Source organism: Semicossyphus pulcher, unplaced genomic scaffold (genome assembly GCF_022749685.1).
Source record: "Semicossyphus pulcher isolate SPU_LCO1_2020_fin unplaced genomic scaffold, fSemPul1.0.p SCAF_10, whole genome shotgun sequence".
Lineage (NCBI taxonomy): Eukaryota > Metazoa > Chordata > Actinopteri > Labriformes > Labridae > Semicossyphus > Semicossyphus pulcher.
Genome location: NW_027211604.1, coordinates 21,214,224 through 21,229,818, shown reverse-complemented (window position 1 = coordinate 21,229,818; position 15,595 = coordinate 21,214,224). Strand labels below are relative to the sequence as shown.

Below are 15,595 nucleotides of genomic sequence, written 5' to 3'. Positions count from 1 at the left end.
TCTATGCGGCTGCAGATTCTGGCGACTCAAGTTGCTGGTTGAAATGTAAACAATGACCAGCGCATGAAAAGAAAGTCGGAAGTCCTTTATCACAAAAAGCTGGCTACACCGGAAGACCCAAAAAGTCGGCCGTCACTCCGAGAAGCTAAATCGCTGTCAGATGATAGCCAATGGCTGAAAACCTGATTCAGTCCAACACACATGACCCAACAAGTGTTACAAGTGTGTGTGATGTTTTTGTGTTTGTTAAATGTATCCTCAACACACACACATCCAACCTCCTCCAAACTCCTCTCCTTCACAGGGTGTGAGCTTGTTTTCCTCCTACCTTTCCAGTAAGCATCAGCCCTTCTGTTGTGTAGGAATAACTATTTACGCTGCGGGGCTGACCATCAGACAGGCCCTGGCCACAGACACACACCTCCTCCCCCATCACACACACACACACACACACTCCAAACGGGCTAAATAATCCCTCCACCTATTTGCACAGGAGAGATGAGGCCACGGCCTCACCTTCAGGGCACTACTTAACTCCTCGAGTCACTCATTGAGTAATCACAGCATTCTCCTACCTGCCCGCCCGCCTGCCTACTGCCTAATTATACAGAGAGACAGTGTGTGTGTGTGTGTGTGTGTGTGTGTGTGTGTGTGTGTGTGTGTGTGTGTGTGTGTGTGTCATGATTTAGCAATGCAGGCCTCACAGGTAGACAATTACACAGGCTGATATTACCCATTATTATTATTGTGTGGATACAGTTGCATGCTAAGGAGCAGGGGTCAGTATTGTTAGTATTGAGGCCAATCAAGCAGGATGCCGAGCGTGTTTTAAGGCATGTTTGCCTCTGCAGGTCTCATTTTACATATTTTTTGCCAAACTGTCAAAAAACTTTTATTAACTGAAGATAAGATAGAACTTTATTAATGTGAAGGAAATTCCCTTGCCAGATTGCTCCAAAATTTACGGTACAATGCGTGCATATTTAACGTACCAAACTGGTTTTAGCTCATTATTCCTTTATTTTTAACCCTAATTAATCTCATTTTTACAGAATTTGACATAATTAGGTTACTACAGTTGGAAAAACAAAACAGTCCAGAGTTTGAACTTTCTGCACTATTCAGGCCTCATCACCGCTTCCCTGCATCTCACCTGTGTGTGCAAAACACTTATTGAGGCGTCTATTTTGGTCCACGAGAAACCCAGTGTGATCTTTAAAAAAAAACAAAAAAAACCAGCTGACGTAAGGATAGTTAAGAGAGCCTTCGCTGTCTCCACAAGGCACCATGGGAAGGAGGCCTGTCCGTGTCCTGGAGGGAGGCCCGCAGCTCCGCTTTAATCCCTCCAGGATCCCTCTCTCAGAGCCGGGCTTTGCCTCGTGCGCGGCTCTTGGCCGAGTTAAAAAGGAAAGTGTAAGGGTGGGACAAATTTCACACTTTCTCCGGAGTCTCAGGCCAGAAGAAGGAGCCTGTAAACCAAAGTATGTGGAGCTGAAAATATATTCTCAGCCACACAGACGCTGCGGTGGTTTCACATCCAGCCTGAGAGTGTTTTTGTTTTTGCAACACAGATGATGATGAGAACATGCACCGAAAATACATTTTTAAACGTTTTTATATGCTTAAATGCAAAGTAAATTTATTATTTATATTTCATTGCAAATGCTTAATTTTTATTGTTTTATTTATTTATTAAAAGTCTTCCTCAGTGATTCAGTCCGCCTCCGGGTTCACAGTCAAAATCTGCTTTAATCTCGGTCTCTGCTACTTTTGGCCTGCTCTCTCTGCTGTTCAGGCCTTTTGTGTATCAATACAAGCCGCGCGGCGCTGCCAGGCTGCAGACCTGACCCCCCAGTCATCAGTTTATTTGCTTTGGCTCAAAGGTTTATAAAAGTGTTTTGTCTCCGTTGTTTCGATGTATTTTCCGCCGCTGCGCTACAGCCACTCAGAGACCTCAAAGATCCCATCAGAGCATCTTTGTGTTGTATAGAAAATATTCATTATGTTCAAGGTTGTGTTATTTATTAATGCACACACTCTAAATCAGTCTCATATATTTAAAGGAACTAAACATAAAATAAAGGCACAGTTTAGGCTGTTTAAAATTGCGCGTAAAAATTACATCATCAAAAAAATCATATAAAGCAATAATCTTTATTGTGAAGATGTCTCATTGTTTATCTTTTTAATAATTAATTCGGGAAAACAACGAGACATTAATAGAGCCTTCACCCAAACAAACTGTAAAGTAAATTACGCTCTTTATAAAGAAATTTCCTGCAAACTGGAGGAATCCATTTTTTTTTCTATAATAAGCGCTGAACGATAAATAATCGCAATTAAACCAGGTAACCCGGGTGATGAATTATCTTTAAAATAGTGAAATACGTGTTAAAACTAAACATATAAAACGAAAATATCAGACGTGTGTATCATTCTTGTGAATGAGCGAGAAGGCAGACAGGACTAACTAACTGTTTCCAAGACGAACAGAGTGGGTTTACATAAAAGCTGTGCTCAGAAAAACTAAAACTTCACATTTTCACACAGAAACATTTTCTCTTTACAAAGATGAAAATATGTACAAGTCTGCAGTTTTGTTTTCAAAACCATAAACTAAAATAGAAATGACATTATTTCATCGTATTATTAGATTTTAATTCTGAGTTGTCTAATGAGAAATAAGGATACAAATACATAAATATAAAAATATATATTAAGATAAAGAAAAGAATCTGAGAATGAGGAAACGTTGCAATAGAATGATGTCGTCATGTGAGGACCATTAATTCAATTCATAAAAAATTGCATTAATATATATTTAAGAAACACTGATTATGAAGAGGAGACTGGAGGTGAAGGGGGATGAAGAGGATGACAACTGGGGAGGTGGGAAATGGATGGATGGCGGCGGCAGCGGAGTGGTGGTGGAAGGGAAGGGGGGGTGGGGGTTTGTTGCGGTGCAGTGACGTCACCATGAGGCGTGCTGCAGAGAGAAAACCAAGGCAGCGCCGCGGAGACGCAACCAAAGCGCTGATTACCGCGGACGCAGCGTTTACGCGCAGCCGACGCATAACGTGGATTTACTGAACACCTGCATGGAGCAACTCTGAGGCTTTATTCTTTTTTTTCTATCGACTTCCTCCGCTGGGAAGCAACTGGTGAGTAAAACACGCAGCTTTTCTGTCAGGTCGATGGATCTGAGCTCAGGGACCCGGCCAGAAGGGTGGCTGACATTAAGCTTTGACCATATTACGCTTTACGCTGATGCAAATGAGTCAAACAAGAGTCAGTGATAAGTCTGATGGAGAAGAATGAATGTTTATAGGCGCGGACACCATTAAGCAGTGCATGCTGTCGGCTAGTTGTGTTCAGAGAGGCTGCAGTGACCGTACAGAGGCCAGAGATTGAGTGGAAGCAGCTTTACGCACAACAACTGCAACAGCAGCGTTTGTGAGTAGCACTATTAGTTAGCAGGAAAAATAGAGTCAGCTTATCCGAAAGCGTGGGAATAATTTTCAGAAAGATAAAGCCTTTCTCCTACTGTATTATTTCCAGTCTGAGTGATCTCTGACTGACGCCTTAATGAGCCAAATGAATATAAAGTGCACGCGGCTGAAGAAGTGAAGTGTGAGGGCACGGAGCGAGCAGAGAAATGATTTACTGAGGACAGAGAGCAGCAAAGGGATTCCTGTAGATAAGAGGTGTGTGTGTGTGTGTGTGTGTGTGTGTGTGTGTGTGTGTGTGTGTGTGTGTGTGTGTGTGTGTGTGTTTACACTGTCATGGCAAAGGTAAACTGATGTTGGGTTAGGGATACTGAGGGCCATATTAAAACTGAGTGACAGTCTAAATGTTAAAATGTTTAAAGGCATTGGGGGGAATAGTTTGCTCAAAGTCGCCAATAGGAATTTTATATCATGTAACAATTCATCTTTGTAATCTCCAACATAATTGTTTGAAAAATCAGAAAAGGACGTAAAAAATATTCTGTTTTCAAAGGTATAAAAACATGGATTACGGGATTGGTGGTTGTTCGGAAAAAATAAACATAATTAGAATTCTTACAGTAGTTTTTTTTATAGAAGATAAGAATTTTATTCCGCTGATTTTTTTTATTAAGTCTTCTTTCTCCTGATGAAACTTTCCTCCTTTGTTTTCCAGGCAACTGGAATGGAACTGAATCTGTCGAAGAATGGGATTTCTTGTGGGGACCCAGGTAAGTCTTGTTCTCTGCTCGGTTTTATTCATTCTATTGCCTTTGAGAAACGTATCTATGTAAAACATTATCTAAATTAAATATGTAAAGAAAAAAATAAGCTGTAGTCTGGCGCAAGATCAGAACTTGTTATTGGTAAATATCTTTGCAGTCCGGCTCCGCGTTTCCTCAGGCGTCTGCATTTATTCGTAAAATGTTTTCCTAGTGTTGCCAAAGTGTTGAATCCATGCGCGTGACATTTAGGACACGCTGATATGCGGAATTATCAGAGAATGAGATGCAAATAGAAGCGTGCGTGAACCAAATGAATGTAGTCTGCAACAACAGTTACAACAACGAACTGGAATTTACTTCCAGCGAGAAATCAGTTTCATTTTGACCGTCTTTATTTTGCATTTAAGAAACTAAAGAATGAAAAAGAACATCAAACGAAGCAAAGAAAAAAAAATCGATTGAAAGTGTTTCCACAAGTAGAACTTCACATGCAAGGTTTTTTTCATAACATAAAATTTTCTGAAGACCTGGATCTAATCACAGACCAAAGAAAGAGCGTAAAAAGTGGAGACGTGAAAGCTTGGAAATATGTGGGGGATTGGCATTTAAATGAGTGACATGCACGTGAAGCGTCGTGTGGATGTTTACATCAAGGGAGATCGTTTTTTTAATAATAAGACAGCTTTGGTTCAAAGTTTGGAGGATTAAAAGCACCGATTGGAAAATGAATGAGGGGAGAAAACGGAAGAGGTTTCAGGAGTAGACTTTTTTTTTAAAGTAGCCTATATATGTGATTAACTATCAGTAAGGTTTTTATCTATATTTTGAGGACTTTTTCCAGCTAACTTCATGTTATCAACCTTTTAATTTTTTTTCTATAGGCCTAAAACACACAGTAACTGGCCACTGGGCGGAAACATACTAAGTATATTGTGTGTATATGAGAGTCGTCTAAAGAAATCCAACATTGCACGCCATTTTTACTGATTTTTGTTATAAAAATGTTCCTGTATTGCTAATTAGGTAGTTGTTTTATTTACACCTGCATCCCCTCTGTGTCAGGTGGTTTGTTGGTTGTCAGGCTGCAGGTCAAACAGGCCTTGGTGCAAGCAGAGAAACCATCACCTTGGAAACAATCAGCTCTGTCCTTCTCCGGTTACCCACCGTGTCCAGTTACATCTCCACTGCTGCTCTGCCACCTTTAATTTTCTATATGCTTTGTTTTTTGGCCTCCTGGTTCATTGGCTTTACTGCCTTACGGTTGATAAAAAAACACCAGGACTGTATTTCTCTGCGTGTTTAGCGTGTGATTAACGGCGCTCACTGAGTTTATTTTCACTTGGTGGAAAAATATGAGTGTTTGCATTGCCACTGCCCTTTAACCTGTCCTGCCGGATGGAAAGGCTTTTTAAGTCATCCATCACACGCAAGTGCCCTCCAGAGCGGAGGAGGACCGGGCGGCGGGCCGGGATGCAGGCTGAGGAGGCTGAGTATTTAGATTACTGCCATCTATCAGCCTGGAATATCAGCTGGAGGACAAACACAGGAAGATGTCCATGTGCTGGAAATCCTGTAATATTCCTGTCGAGACTTCAGGGGTCAGACGTTTGATTTGGGTGTTTTATCCTCTGTGATGCTGCTTTGATATCACATAATATTCGGAAAGATACTTTTTTTTAGTGTATAACTGCATCACCCACACAAAGCCCTTTACGCAACGTCCCCAATAACCTCCAACCAACATGCACCGAATTTGAGTTTCACAACCTGCATAGTAAATACCACCTGCTGAAACGATGATACGACCAGGTCACTTCCGCAAAGAGCTCATCTCGCTTACTTGCGTGGTTGTGTCTCCTTGTGTGGTTTTTTTCTGCGCAAAATCTCTTCAAACCCATTTTACGCACTCAAAAGGTGGGTGTGGGGGGTTTGGAGAGGTTGGCACTTCAGAAAACTATTTGTGAAGGTACAACTTGTTACTTTACAGGTTTGGTATGGGTTGCCTCTGCAGAACACTGTGCAAAAAGAGTCTGTACAAATAAAGATGGAAAAAGGCAAAGTGATTGTTAAGAGCTCTCACAGTTGTCTGTTGAAAAGGCCTTCGGGGAATTTTCCGGTCGGACGGGGATCTCATGTCAGAAGTCACTGACACACAAAGGCCCAAAACGCTCGAGACTGGCGCCGGTGACAGCCCGGCTCTCAGACGGTGAGGTCTGAGCCGGTGTGCGTTTTAGGCCGAGCCACAGCGAGCCGGCAGGTCAGCCTGGCTCAGGTTGCAGGAGATACTCGGAGCTAACAGCATTAATCAGTGTGGATGTTTAGATCATGTTTTGCATTTGGTTTTTGAGAATAATAAATATGATTTAAGACACGTCTGCTACAGCATACGACTAATATTCCACAGTGCACATGCGCAATCGCACTATAAACAGAGTAAACCATTTAGCGTATATATAGGCCTACTGTAGGCCGAATACAACACTATGGCCAAATAGAGTCCGCCTTTTGCGTAAATACGTAATAAATGACTGCTCTTCTTCTTCTTCAATAAAAAACACATTGCTGACTTCCCATGATGCACCAGGCCTACTTACATTTTAAAGTAATGACGCCTCATCTGATAAATAAATAAGTCTTGTTTTGTGACCAGCAGGTGATTTTCTAACACACGGTTGGTTCAAATTATATATTCTAATTTCCTTTGCAGCTGCTGCGTTAGTGCGGCTTCTCCTGCAAAGTTCCAATGCAAGTTTGACTGCTGTGCAGCAGCAGTGAGATCAGCATGAACATCTGGACGAAGCTGTGTAGCTCTCCACACAGAAACAGTGTTCGCAGTAACCGTTCACTTTATCTGAGCTGTGAGTCAGAAGCACTGTGCATGCGAATCAGGAAAGATATAATCCAAGAAGAAACCACTAATCATCTACTTTGATTTGTGGGTTTTAACTACTTTTAGCCCCCCCCCCCCCCCAAGTATATATAAATTAAATCATAGGTATGTGTGTTTAAATGTTAGTAAAACCTATATGAGGCGTAAAGCAACCTAAAAACACTCGCGCGCCTGTAACTAGCCATCGCTGGCTGCCTTTTTGTGCATCCGCGCCAACAAAACGGCCTTCAGAAGCTGCATTCAGGTTATCTGTAATCAAATCAATAAGGGGATTTGTCCCGAAAGGTTTGGAAGCAGCACTGTAATCAGGCCTCTGAGTACATGTTGATGTTAATGAAATGTTTTTCTGAACATTTGATGATAAACCGGCGGCTTTGTGTGGATAGTGCCACGCAGACAGATCTGCTGCGGATTATATTTAACTAATATATTGGTGGAAACCTGCCTGGTATGTGCCCCGCCACAGAGAACAGTCCGTGTAGGACGTGGGTTAAATAATGGAGCTCTGATCTGCTTTGCTTTTAATAGTCCTGAATGTTTATTTGCGGTGAAACAATGAGCTGATAGAGGGACAGTTTACAGTGCGGGTCAGTCATACACACATTAATCTCCACATCATCGGCCACTTTTCACACAGAGGAAACAGTAACTGGGCAGGCCCGCGTTAGATGGCAAATGTTTATTCAGCTTAGTACATATCCGAGATATACATTGTGTGGGGCAGTGTGTGTGAGCGCGCGCACTTGTGTGTGTATAAGCGCACCCAACTGCATTGCACTAAACAAATTTCAAACATGCCTGCACGAATAAAAGGCCCATTTTACTCCCAAGCAGCAAAGCGCTGCATTGCGCGCTCCCGACGACTGACTAAAGCAACCGAACACTGTAAAAAATCCACTCCAGTCTTTGCTTTTTCTTATAGTTCAACCAACAAGTGAGCAAACTGCTGGAGAACACCGTCACTTGGCAGGATAGGCTATTTCGCTCAGATGGTTCGATTTTTACGCTTTCAGTCCACTTACACTTGGAAATATTTGCTGGTTTGCATTCAACAAAAAATACTTCCAACTAATAATTAGCTAGATTTTTTTTAAGCTTGACGTCAGAGTATCTTGTCTGGGTGGATCTTTTCTTGCAGCGGGCAGGCTTAGTGGGTGGGACTCGCTCGTTTTGGGGAGGTTAGATGGGTGGGTCTCTTGTGTGAGCCGGAGCTTCCTCTCGGTCACAGCGGGCAGAAGCTTTTCCCTGCAGCGGAGAGAAGGAGAGCGCGCACTGGGCTGTCACTGAGGAGGGAAAGGGGCTGCTTTTTCAAACTCTTTTTTTTATTCCTTGAAGAACCAAACTCTGGTGGAATTTCTCCCCGCGTGGTTCATCCCCTCATGTCGTGGTTTGTGTGTGGCAGCGCGTGGATTTTTTAGCTTTTGACGGGAAAAAAAAAAAAAAAACTTTGTGCACCCAAGGATTCACCCCGTTTCCTCTCTGTACGCATCCTTCTCTTCAAAGGTGGGATGAATTTGGACAGAGTCGCAGAGGCAGTGAGAGCGCCGCCGCCCCGCGACGTGGCCCCCGCGTTTCATTTACCGAGAACTTCAAACAGCAGTCGAGAAACTTTAGAGAACTCAAGCAGCGAGTCTTCCGACACAGAGTTGGCAGGTACACAGTCAGAGGGCTTTTAGCAGCTCGACTTCTTCTTCTGAGTGCAATAACAGTTTATTTTAGCTCGTTTACGGCGAGCTTTCACAGAGGCTGTCTTGTACTTTAACACGAAAAGAAAATACATTTAGCTTTAAAGTTAAAAATGTTCGCTCATTCTCAATCTAATGAACATTTATTTCCGTGTGAGCGCATGGAACAATACTTAGAAATCCATTCAAAGTTACTGTGTGGTCTATTTTTGCTCTTAATTTTAATGTTAATAAAAACAGAGCATTGAAAATAGTCCCGTTTTGGTGCAGTTACACCCCATTTTTGTTTGTTACGCTGGCTGAACCAAAGACTTGGCAGGATCCCGAGGTCTGTCAGGGAAAAATGTGCAACAGCCTGGCCTGCTGTCAGTAAATGCATTAAAAGAAAACCATAAATATCGGGCTCGTGCACTACTCTAACCTGAAAGCCAGGGTCGGTATTAACTATTCCTGGACGCAATTTTTGTTCTTCACCTTTGACACTTTTGTACTTTTACTTTACCTTTTTTTTACCGTCTCTCTCATTCCACACGAGAAAGAAAACGCAAATATGATCGAATTTCATGTTTCTGATATTAGTTTTTGTAATTCATGGGGCTTACATTAAAAATTATATTGTGGTTTTAAAGTTACGTTTAATTTTGAGACCATTCCCTTTTTGTGATTCACCTTTGCACGTGTTGACCCTCCAGTTTAACGAGGCAATCTTGTTAGGACAAGAAGAATACAAGATAGCAGTTAGAAGATAAGAGTGGGCAGACCTCGTCGTAAAGAAAGTCATATTGATCTATCAACGCACAGCAGGCAGATCCGAGTGTGTGTTTGAAAGAATCCACGTAATGTCCAAGACATGTTTGTAAATATTTGGCTTAATCTGTCACTTCTCCACTGAGGCTTATTTTAATGGAGAAGAACTTTGTATTCAAGTTATTTATAGCTTTGGCTTTGCTGTTTTAGTGGAGCAAAGCTTGAGTTTTGTGCTGGCAGTTTTAGGGTGCAAATATTAACGCCTTCTATGCAAAAATGTGCTTTGCATGCATGTAATTCAAAAGACATTAAAGCTGTAAAACACGGTTATTTAATCCCGATTTGTGATCCACAGAAAAGGAGAGGAGCGCTGAACACAGGAGCGATGACGGGAACGCGGACGATCCCAAGAAGAAGAAGCAGCGGCGGCAGCGGACTCACTTCACCAGCCAGCAGCTGCAGGAGCTAGAGGCCACTTTCCAGAGGAACCGCTACCCGGACATGAGCACCAGGGAGGAGATCGCCGTGTGGACCAACCTGACCGAGCCCAGAGTCCGGGTAAGAGGCCAACAGGCCGTGCGTAAAGTGTGCGTAATGCGTGCGTAAAGAAGAGGGTTGGGAGGATATTTATTTAATTGGCTAAATTAATTATTAAATTAAGTGCATACACAAAAAAATGTAAAGCAAATAATCCGAAAAAATGACAAGGCAACAAAACCAACAGTTGTTCTAAAACAAAATAATAATTTATAAGAACTCAGAATAAACGGCTTTGTTTCAGGTTCACACTGTGCATGATGGGTTTGCTGAATTCATGGGATAGCTTCCTGTTATCACATGAAGGCTACTCCTGCTGATTCTGATGCATAAATTGACCACTGATTTACCTAAAGAGCGATATTTTAGATAGGCATGATAGAGAATTGTCTTCAGAATCAGAAATTCGGCTTCAACTGATCATGATAATATCGGTTCCCTCTACCAGCACATATATTTAATTCGTATTATATCACAATATTTTTTAAGCCGATACGCTTATCCGCTGTGATATTACATGCGGCATATGCATTGTTACGTTTCCAAGACTACTTTTCTGTTCATTTTTCTTATTGAATCAGTGAAAATGTCGCCTTCAGTGTAAATTATCGCAGTGTATCGCAAGTAAAACTACTGTAACAAATTCAAAGTGTGATATAATTCAGAAACACGCCGTAGAGACTTTTCTGAACTGAAGCCTTAACAGATATTAAGTTGCAGTCACCCCTGACTGACAGCTCCGGTGTGTCCAAAACGTGAAGTCTTCCATTATTAAAACACGTGCGTAATTTTCAACACCACCGTATTTCAGCAGGTTTTAAAACAACATATTTCATGAGAATGTGTTCGAAGGGAAAGCTGTCTTTAACTATTTAGATTTGCTTGAAATTACATCCTTGTTAAGGGTGTATCTGCTGCTGCTGATGGAGCCAATGGGGATTTGTCTTTTGATGACATCATCACCAGTCCGGACCCTTATTTGTCCCCGCGGAGGAGACATGTTCAAGCAGCCAAATGTAGCTGGAGCTTTGTGATTAATAGGAACAGCATGTGGTTGTATATATTCAGGGAGGATGTTTCAGTAGACTTTTATTCATAAGATATTCTTCTAACAGGGCCCCCAAATAGCGGAAATATTAAGTTGCTTTTTTACTACAAATGGATATAAAACTTTGGACACATCACTACACACCGCTTTAACACGCAGGTATTCATGCTGGCTGCTCTTGTGCGTCAAACACTAAACAATTGCAGTTGGTTCTCATTTACAGTGACTGGCGCCTGGCGGGCCGTCCTCGCAAAATCCACCTTCTCAAATTGCATAAAAAATGCATACAGCTATTTGAAGTGCAGGGAAAAGAGCGAAAAGTCGGATTGTCAGTTCTGGAGTCAAGGAGGGTTCATACCAACCAGGACAGCCTTTTACTTTAGCGGGATAACAAGAGAACACTGTAAAGAGCGCTGTGTGACACAGCTCATTCTGAGTATTTCAGATTTATGTTACATTTCAGAGAATTTAATCACACCTTTTGACATTTTGAAGTGTTTGGACTTGACCTTTTAAGGACACTGGTGTTTAATCAAGCGTTAAAGGCGGATAGCGTGCTATATTGAGATATTTGTGCAGCCATAGTTTAATTAGCTGTAATTGGGCTTTTACGTGTTTACGTGACGTTAAAGTCCAAATTAATATCTGTACAGGAAGTGCAGGCTCACACGAGCCGAGGCGCTGCTTTGTGTGAAATGCGGCCTGAGTGCTTCCTCCGCAGCTCTCTGTCACATCGCTCACATCTTTGTGGACAATTTGTCCGCAGCTCCCTGCTCCCTGCTCTGCTATAAATAGCCTGCGCGAGCCTGCCGGATGAGACCACCTGTAAACTGTTTCTACAGTGAATTAAAAATGACTCGCAGAGCGCAGCCTGACGGAGGGTTTTTTTTTTTTTTTAGGTTTAAGATAAGTGACGAAATCCAGATGCGCGTTTTTCTCAATCATGTACAGTCATCTGCTGTGCGTTTGATTCGTTATGTGGATTTGTTGCGTTTATTTATATTATTTGTTGCTGTTTGACCTACATACGGATAAACATGCACACATGTAGGCTTTAATTTTAGCCGAATGCAACACAGGAAATAAATGGAAATTAAGTAAAGACTAAATAACTAAAGACATCAGTGGCGCTAACTTGCAAGTTTGTCTTTCTGTTGTTTTGTTTTAATTATGTTAATATATTACAAAATTATTTGTATTTTGTATACTGCATTTTTTTATCCGTTATAACAGAAAATACACAAAGCTAATTTTACAGTTCCTGCAAAAATAAATATAGGCTAGACAACTAAAATAAACAGCGCTTTAATAAAATAAATTAAATAAAAGTACAGTTTTAAAGCCCAACACATTTGAAGTAAGATACTTTTTTTTTAACCTTCTGGAGATTTATTCAATATTCAGGACTTTGTTTAAAAACTCCGTTTGATTTCCAGAAAATTACGGGGACATTTAATGGATGTTTTGATGTTTAGGTTAGAGTTTTAATCTCGAGCAGATGCTGCCCCTCTAATTTTGGTTCTGACCAGCAAAGCTGCCATGTGAAGAATTTTGACAATAAGCTTTCACTGAGTTAAAAAGGAAAGAGGAATAACGGCTCTAATATACAAACCCAGAGAGAAGACTTTAGCACTGATAAACAGAGGATACATGTTACTTTCAGAAACGTGTCATTTCTCGATCCGAAGAACGCGCAGACGGATTTTTGTGACCACATATAAATATATAGATTTGACTCTGACCATGAGGTAAATAAACGGAGCGTTTTTCTTGAATGATGATAATTGAAATTACAGTCTAGGCCTTTTTCCCCTGTGTTTACAGACGACTGTAAACAAATTTTTAGACATCTGAGAGCATTTAACAGATGCTGTATTAAAGAGCTGTTCATCAATCATGACTGCTGTGGGGCTCTGAAGGCGCCTTTAATCGTGTACCTGGAGGAATTTACACTAAAAATACTTTAATTCAACTCAAATTTGTGTTTTTCTAATAGCTCACAATGTTTAAGTGTGTGTGTGTGTGTGTGTGTGTGTGTGTGTGTGTGTGTGTGTGTGTGTGTGTGTGTGTGTGTGTGTGTGTGTGTGTGTGTTGCTTTAACAGCAGCACACCATGAAGGCAGCACATTGAGGGTTTAATACCTGCTGGTCTAAAGGTTCACAGAGCTATTACTCCACCAGAATGCGTAACTGGCACAGCGTCATGCGTAATGGAAAATTTGATATTACTGTCATCGCGATAGAACCAAATACATCTGACATTTGAAGATTTTGGTCTGTAAGACATGACGGAACGTACTTTATGACCAGAAAAGTTAATTTTTGTCAATGGTTTGGCGCTCTCTGCTACCTCACGTATTTCACATGAATGGCCGCTTTAACGCCCACTCAACTAACCGTCTGTGTCTCCTGCAGGTGTGGTTCAAAAACCGGCGGGCCAAGTGGAGGAAGCGGGAGCGGAACCAACAGATGGACCTGTGCAAAAACAGCTACCTGCCACAGTTCAGCGGCCTCATGCAGCCGTACGACGACATGTACCCGGCATACACCTACAACAACTGGACCAACAAGGGCCTCACCCCGGCGCCGCTGTCCACCAAAAACTTCACCTTCTTCAACTCCATGAGCCCCCTCACCTCTCAGTCTATGTTCTCCGCGCCAAACTCCATCTCCTCCATGACTATGGCGTCCGGGATGGGCCATTCCGCAGTGCCGGGCATGCCCACCCCGGGCCTCAACAACATCAGCAATCTGAACGGGATCGGCACTTCCGGGATCAACTCGGCCATGTCGTCATCCGCGTGTCCGTATGGACCTCCCGGCTCTCCGTACAGCGTTTACCGGGACACTTGCAACTCCAGCCTGGCCACCCTCAGACTCAAATCCAAACAGCACCCCACCTTTGGATACAGCGGCCTGCAGAGTCCGGGCTCGAGCCTGAATGCGTGTCAATACAACAGCTGACGGGCCAAAAATCCCGGCTTTAATCTTACAAATTTAAATAAATATATATGTGATGAACGGACACGGTGTCAGAGCTTTTAGGCGACCTGCGGACGGGGGGAAAAAAAATCAAAGACAACTAAACTGGATTAGTTGTAAACAACGTTCAAAAAAAGAAAAAAAAAATGGATTATGCGGGTTTTATGTGTTTACCAATGAACTTGCACAGCAATTCAAATGTCCAGTTTTTTTGGATTTTTTTAAATGATGAAGACGTGTTACATTGCTGCATTGTAAATATATAAATGTAAATATATACAGGCTTAACATACAAACAGACGGTTTTTTTGTCTTTATGTGCTTGCTTGCTTTTGAAGGGGGAAAGGGGGGGGGGCGTTTCTCGACCAAAACAAAAAGTAGCACCAAGTGTCGAGCAGATCACGAATCCAGACTCATTAAGAGAGAAAAAAAGCCCATTTTGTACATATGTTATACTGCTTCTGTGTGCTTTCTATTTACCGTCTATGCAGGGTGCCAGTGGCCCGTTTGCCTCCCTCCCGTTCAGTGACTTTTATTTTGAAATGTTTTTTTGTTTCAAATAGGAAAACCCCGCATGTTTAACTTGAGTGCAACGTGTTTTGTACGATAATGTAAGACTTTGCCGAAGTTCATTAGCCTAAACTGTATACAAAAAAGGTGATTCAAAGTCCTCATGTGTCTATGGTAACATGTTTGTTTGAATAAACTCCAGGAAAAGAGAGGTTTATTTCCGGTATATGTTTAAGAGGAGTGCTTGTGTGACGGGATGAGCCGCAGTGGTCCTGTTGTTCTCTTTGGAGAATAACTTGGCTAAATAGCCACAGCCTATTGATCCACGCAGTTTTAAAGGATTATGACAGATAAATTAAGATTAATGAGACCAACCAGGAGCTATGCGGATTTAAACCCTGATTTTTTTCTCGTGCTAATTCCAACGTTTGTTCCTGCAATCAATGATTTTCCTTTATTGCACTTGGAATTACATCGTCTCTGAAATCCACCGGAGTTTATACTCATCTAGAAAACTTTCAGACCTTAAAATATAAATTTGTAGTATTTCATAGGATCAGTGTCTAAAGCCGTAGGTGCTTTATATTATGGGCTTTTGTTATTTGTAATAATATAATAATAATTTCATCTCACAGTGCAGAAAATAGTCCCACAATCCCCTGCGTTAGTATATTTTGATATCAGACTTGTCCAAATAGATTGGAATATTTATCTAATTATATCCAACAGGATAAAATGATTAAGTTTATATTCCTGTTCCATGTAGTTTTGTTTTTTAATTGTGTTTGTATTTTGTGCGCACAGCTCTGAAACGGACTCAAAACACACAAACAACTCAAACACGTACTGCATCTTCCTCCTCCTTTGGCAACAGTCTCGCGCACCTTTGTCCAAGTGCAAACACCACGAATTCAATCAATACCGTATCTGGTTCTCTGACACCTGCAGAAATCCCCATATCTATATTACTCACTGTTACACTGATAT

General features: G+C 41.6%; 1 protein-coding gene across 2 annotated transcripts; it reads left to right on the top strand.

Annotated features, from left to right (window-relative positions):
* Nucleotides 1–3,076: 3,076 nt before the first annotated feature.
* On the top strand, nt 3,077–14,805 carry pitx1 (paired-like homeodomain 1). Of its 2 annotated transcripts, XM_069670183.1 has the most exons (4): nt 3,077–3,161; nt 4,162–4,216; nt 9,888–10,090; nt 13,532–14,805. In XM_069670183.1, exons 2-4 carry the CDS (start codon nt 4,171–4,173, stop codon nt 14,078–14,080), a joined length of 798 nt encoding a protein of 265 aa, XP_069526284.1. In that variant the 5' UTR covers nt 3,077–3,161; nt 4,162–4,170; the 3' UTR covers nt 14,081–14,805. The 2 variants fall into 2 exon arrangements, with proteins under 2 accessions (XP_069526284.1, XP_069526277.1); XM_069670176.1 differs by lacking the exons at nt 3,077–3,161; nt 4,162–4,216 and adding an exon at nt 8,388–8,753.
* The last annotated feature ends 790 nt before the right edge of the window (nt 14,806–15,595 follow it).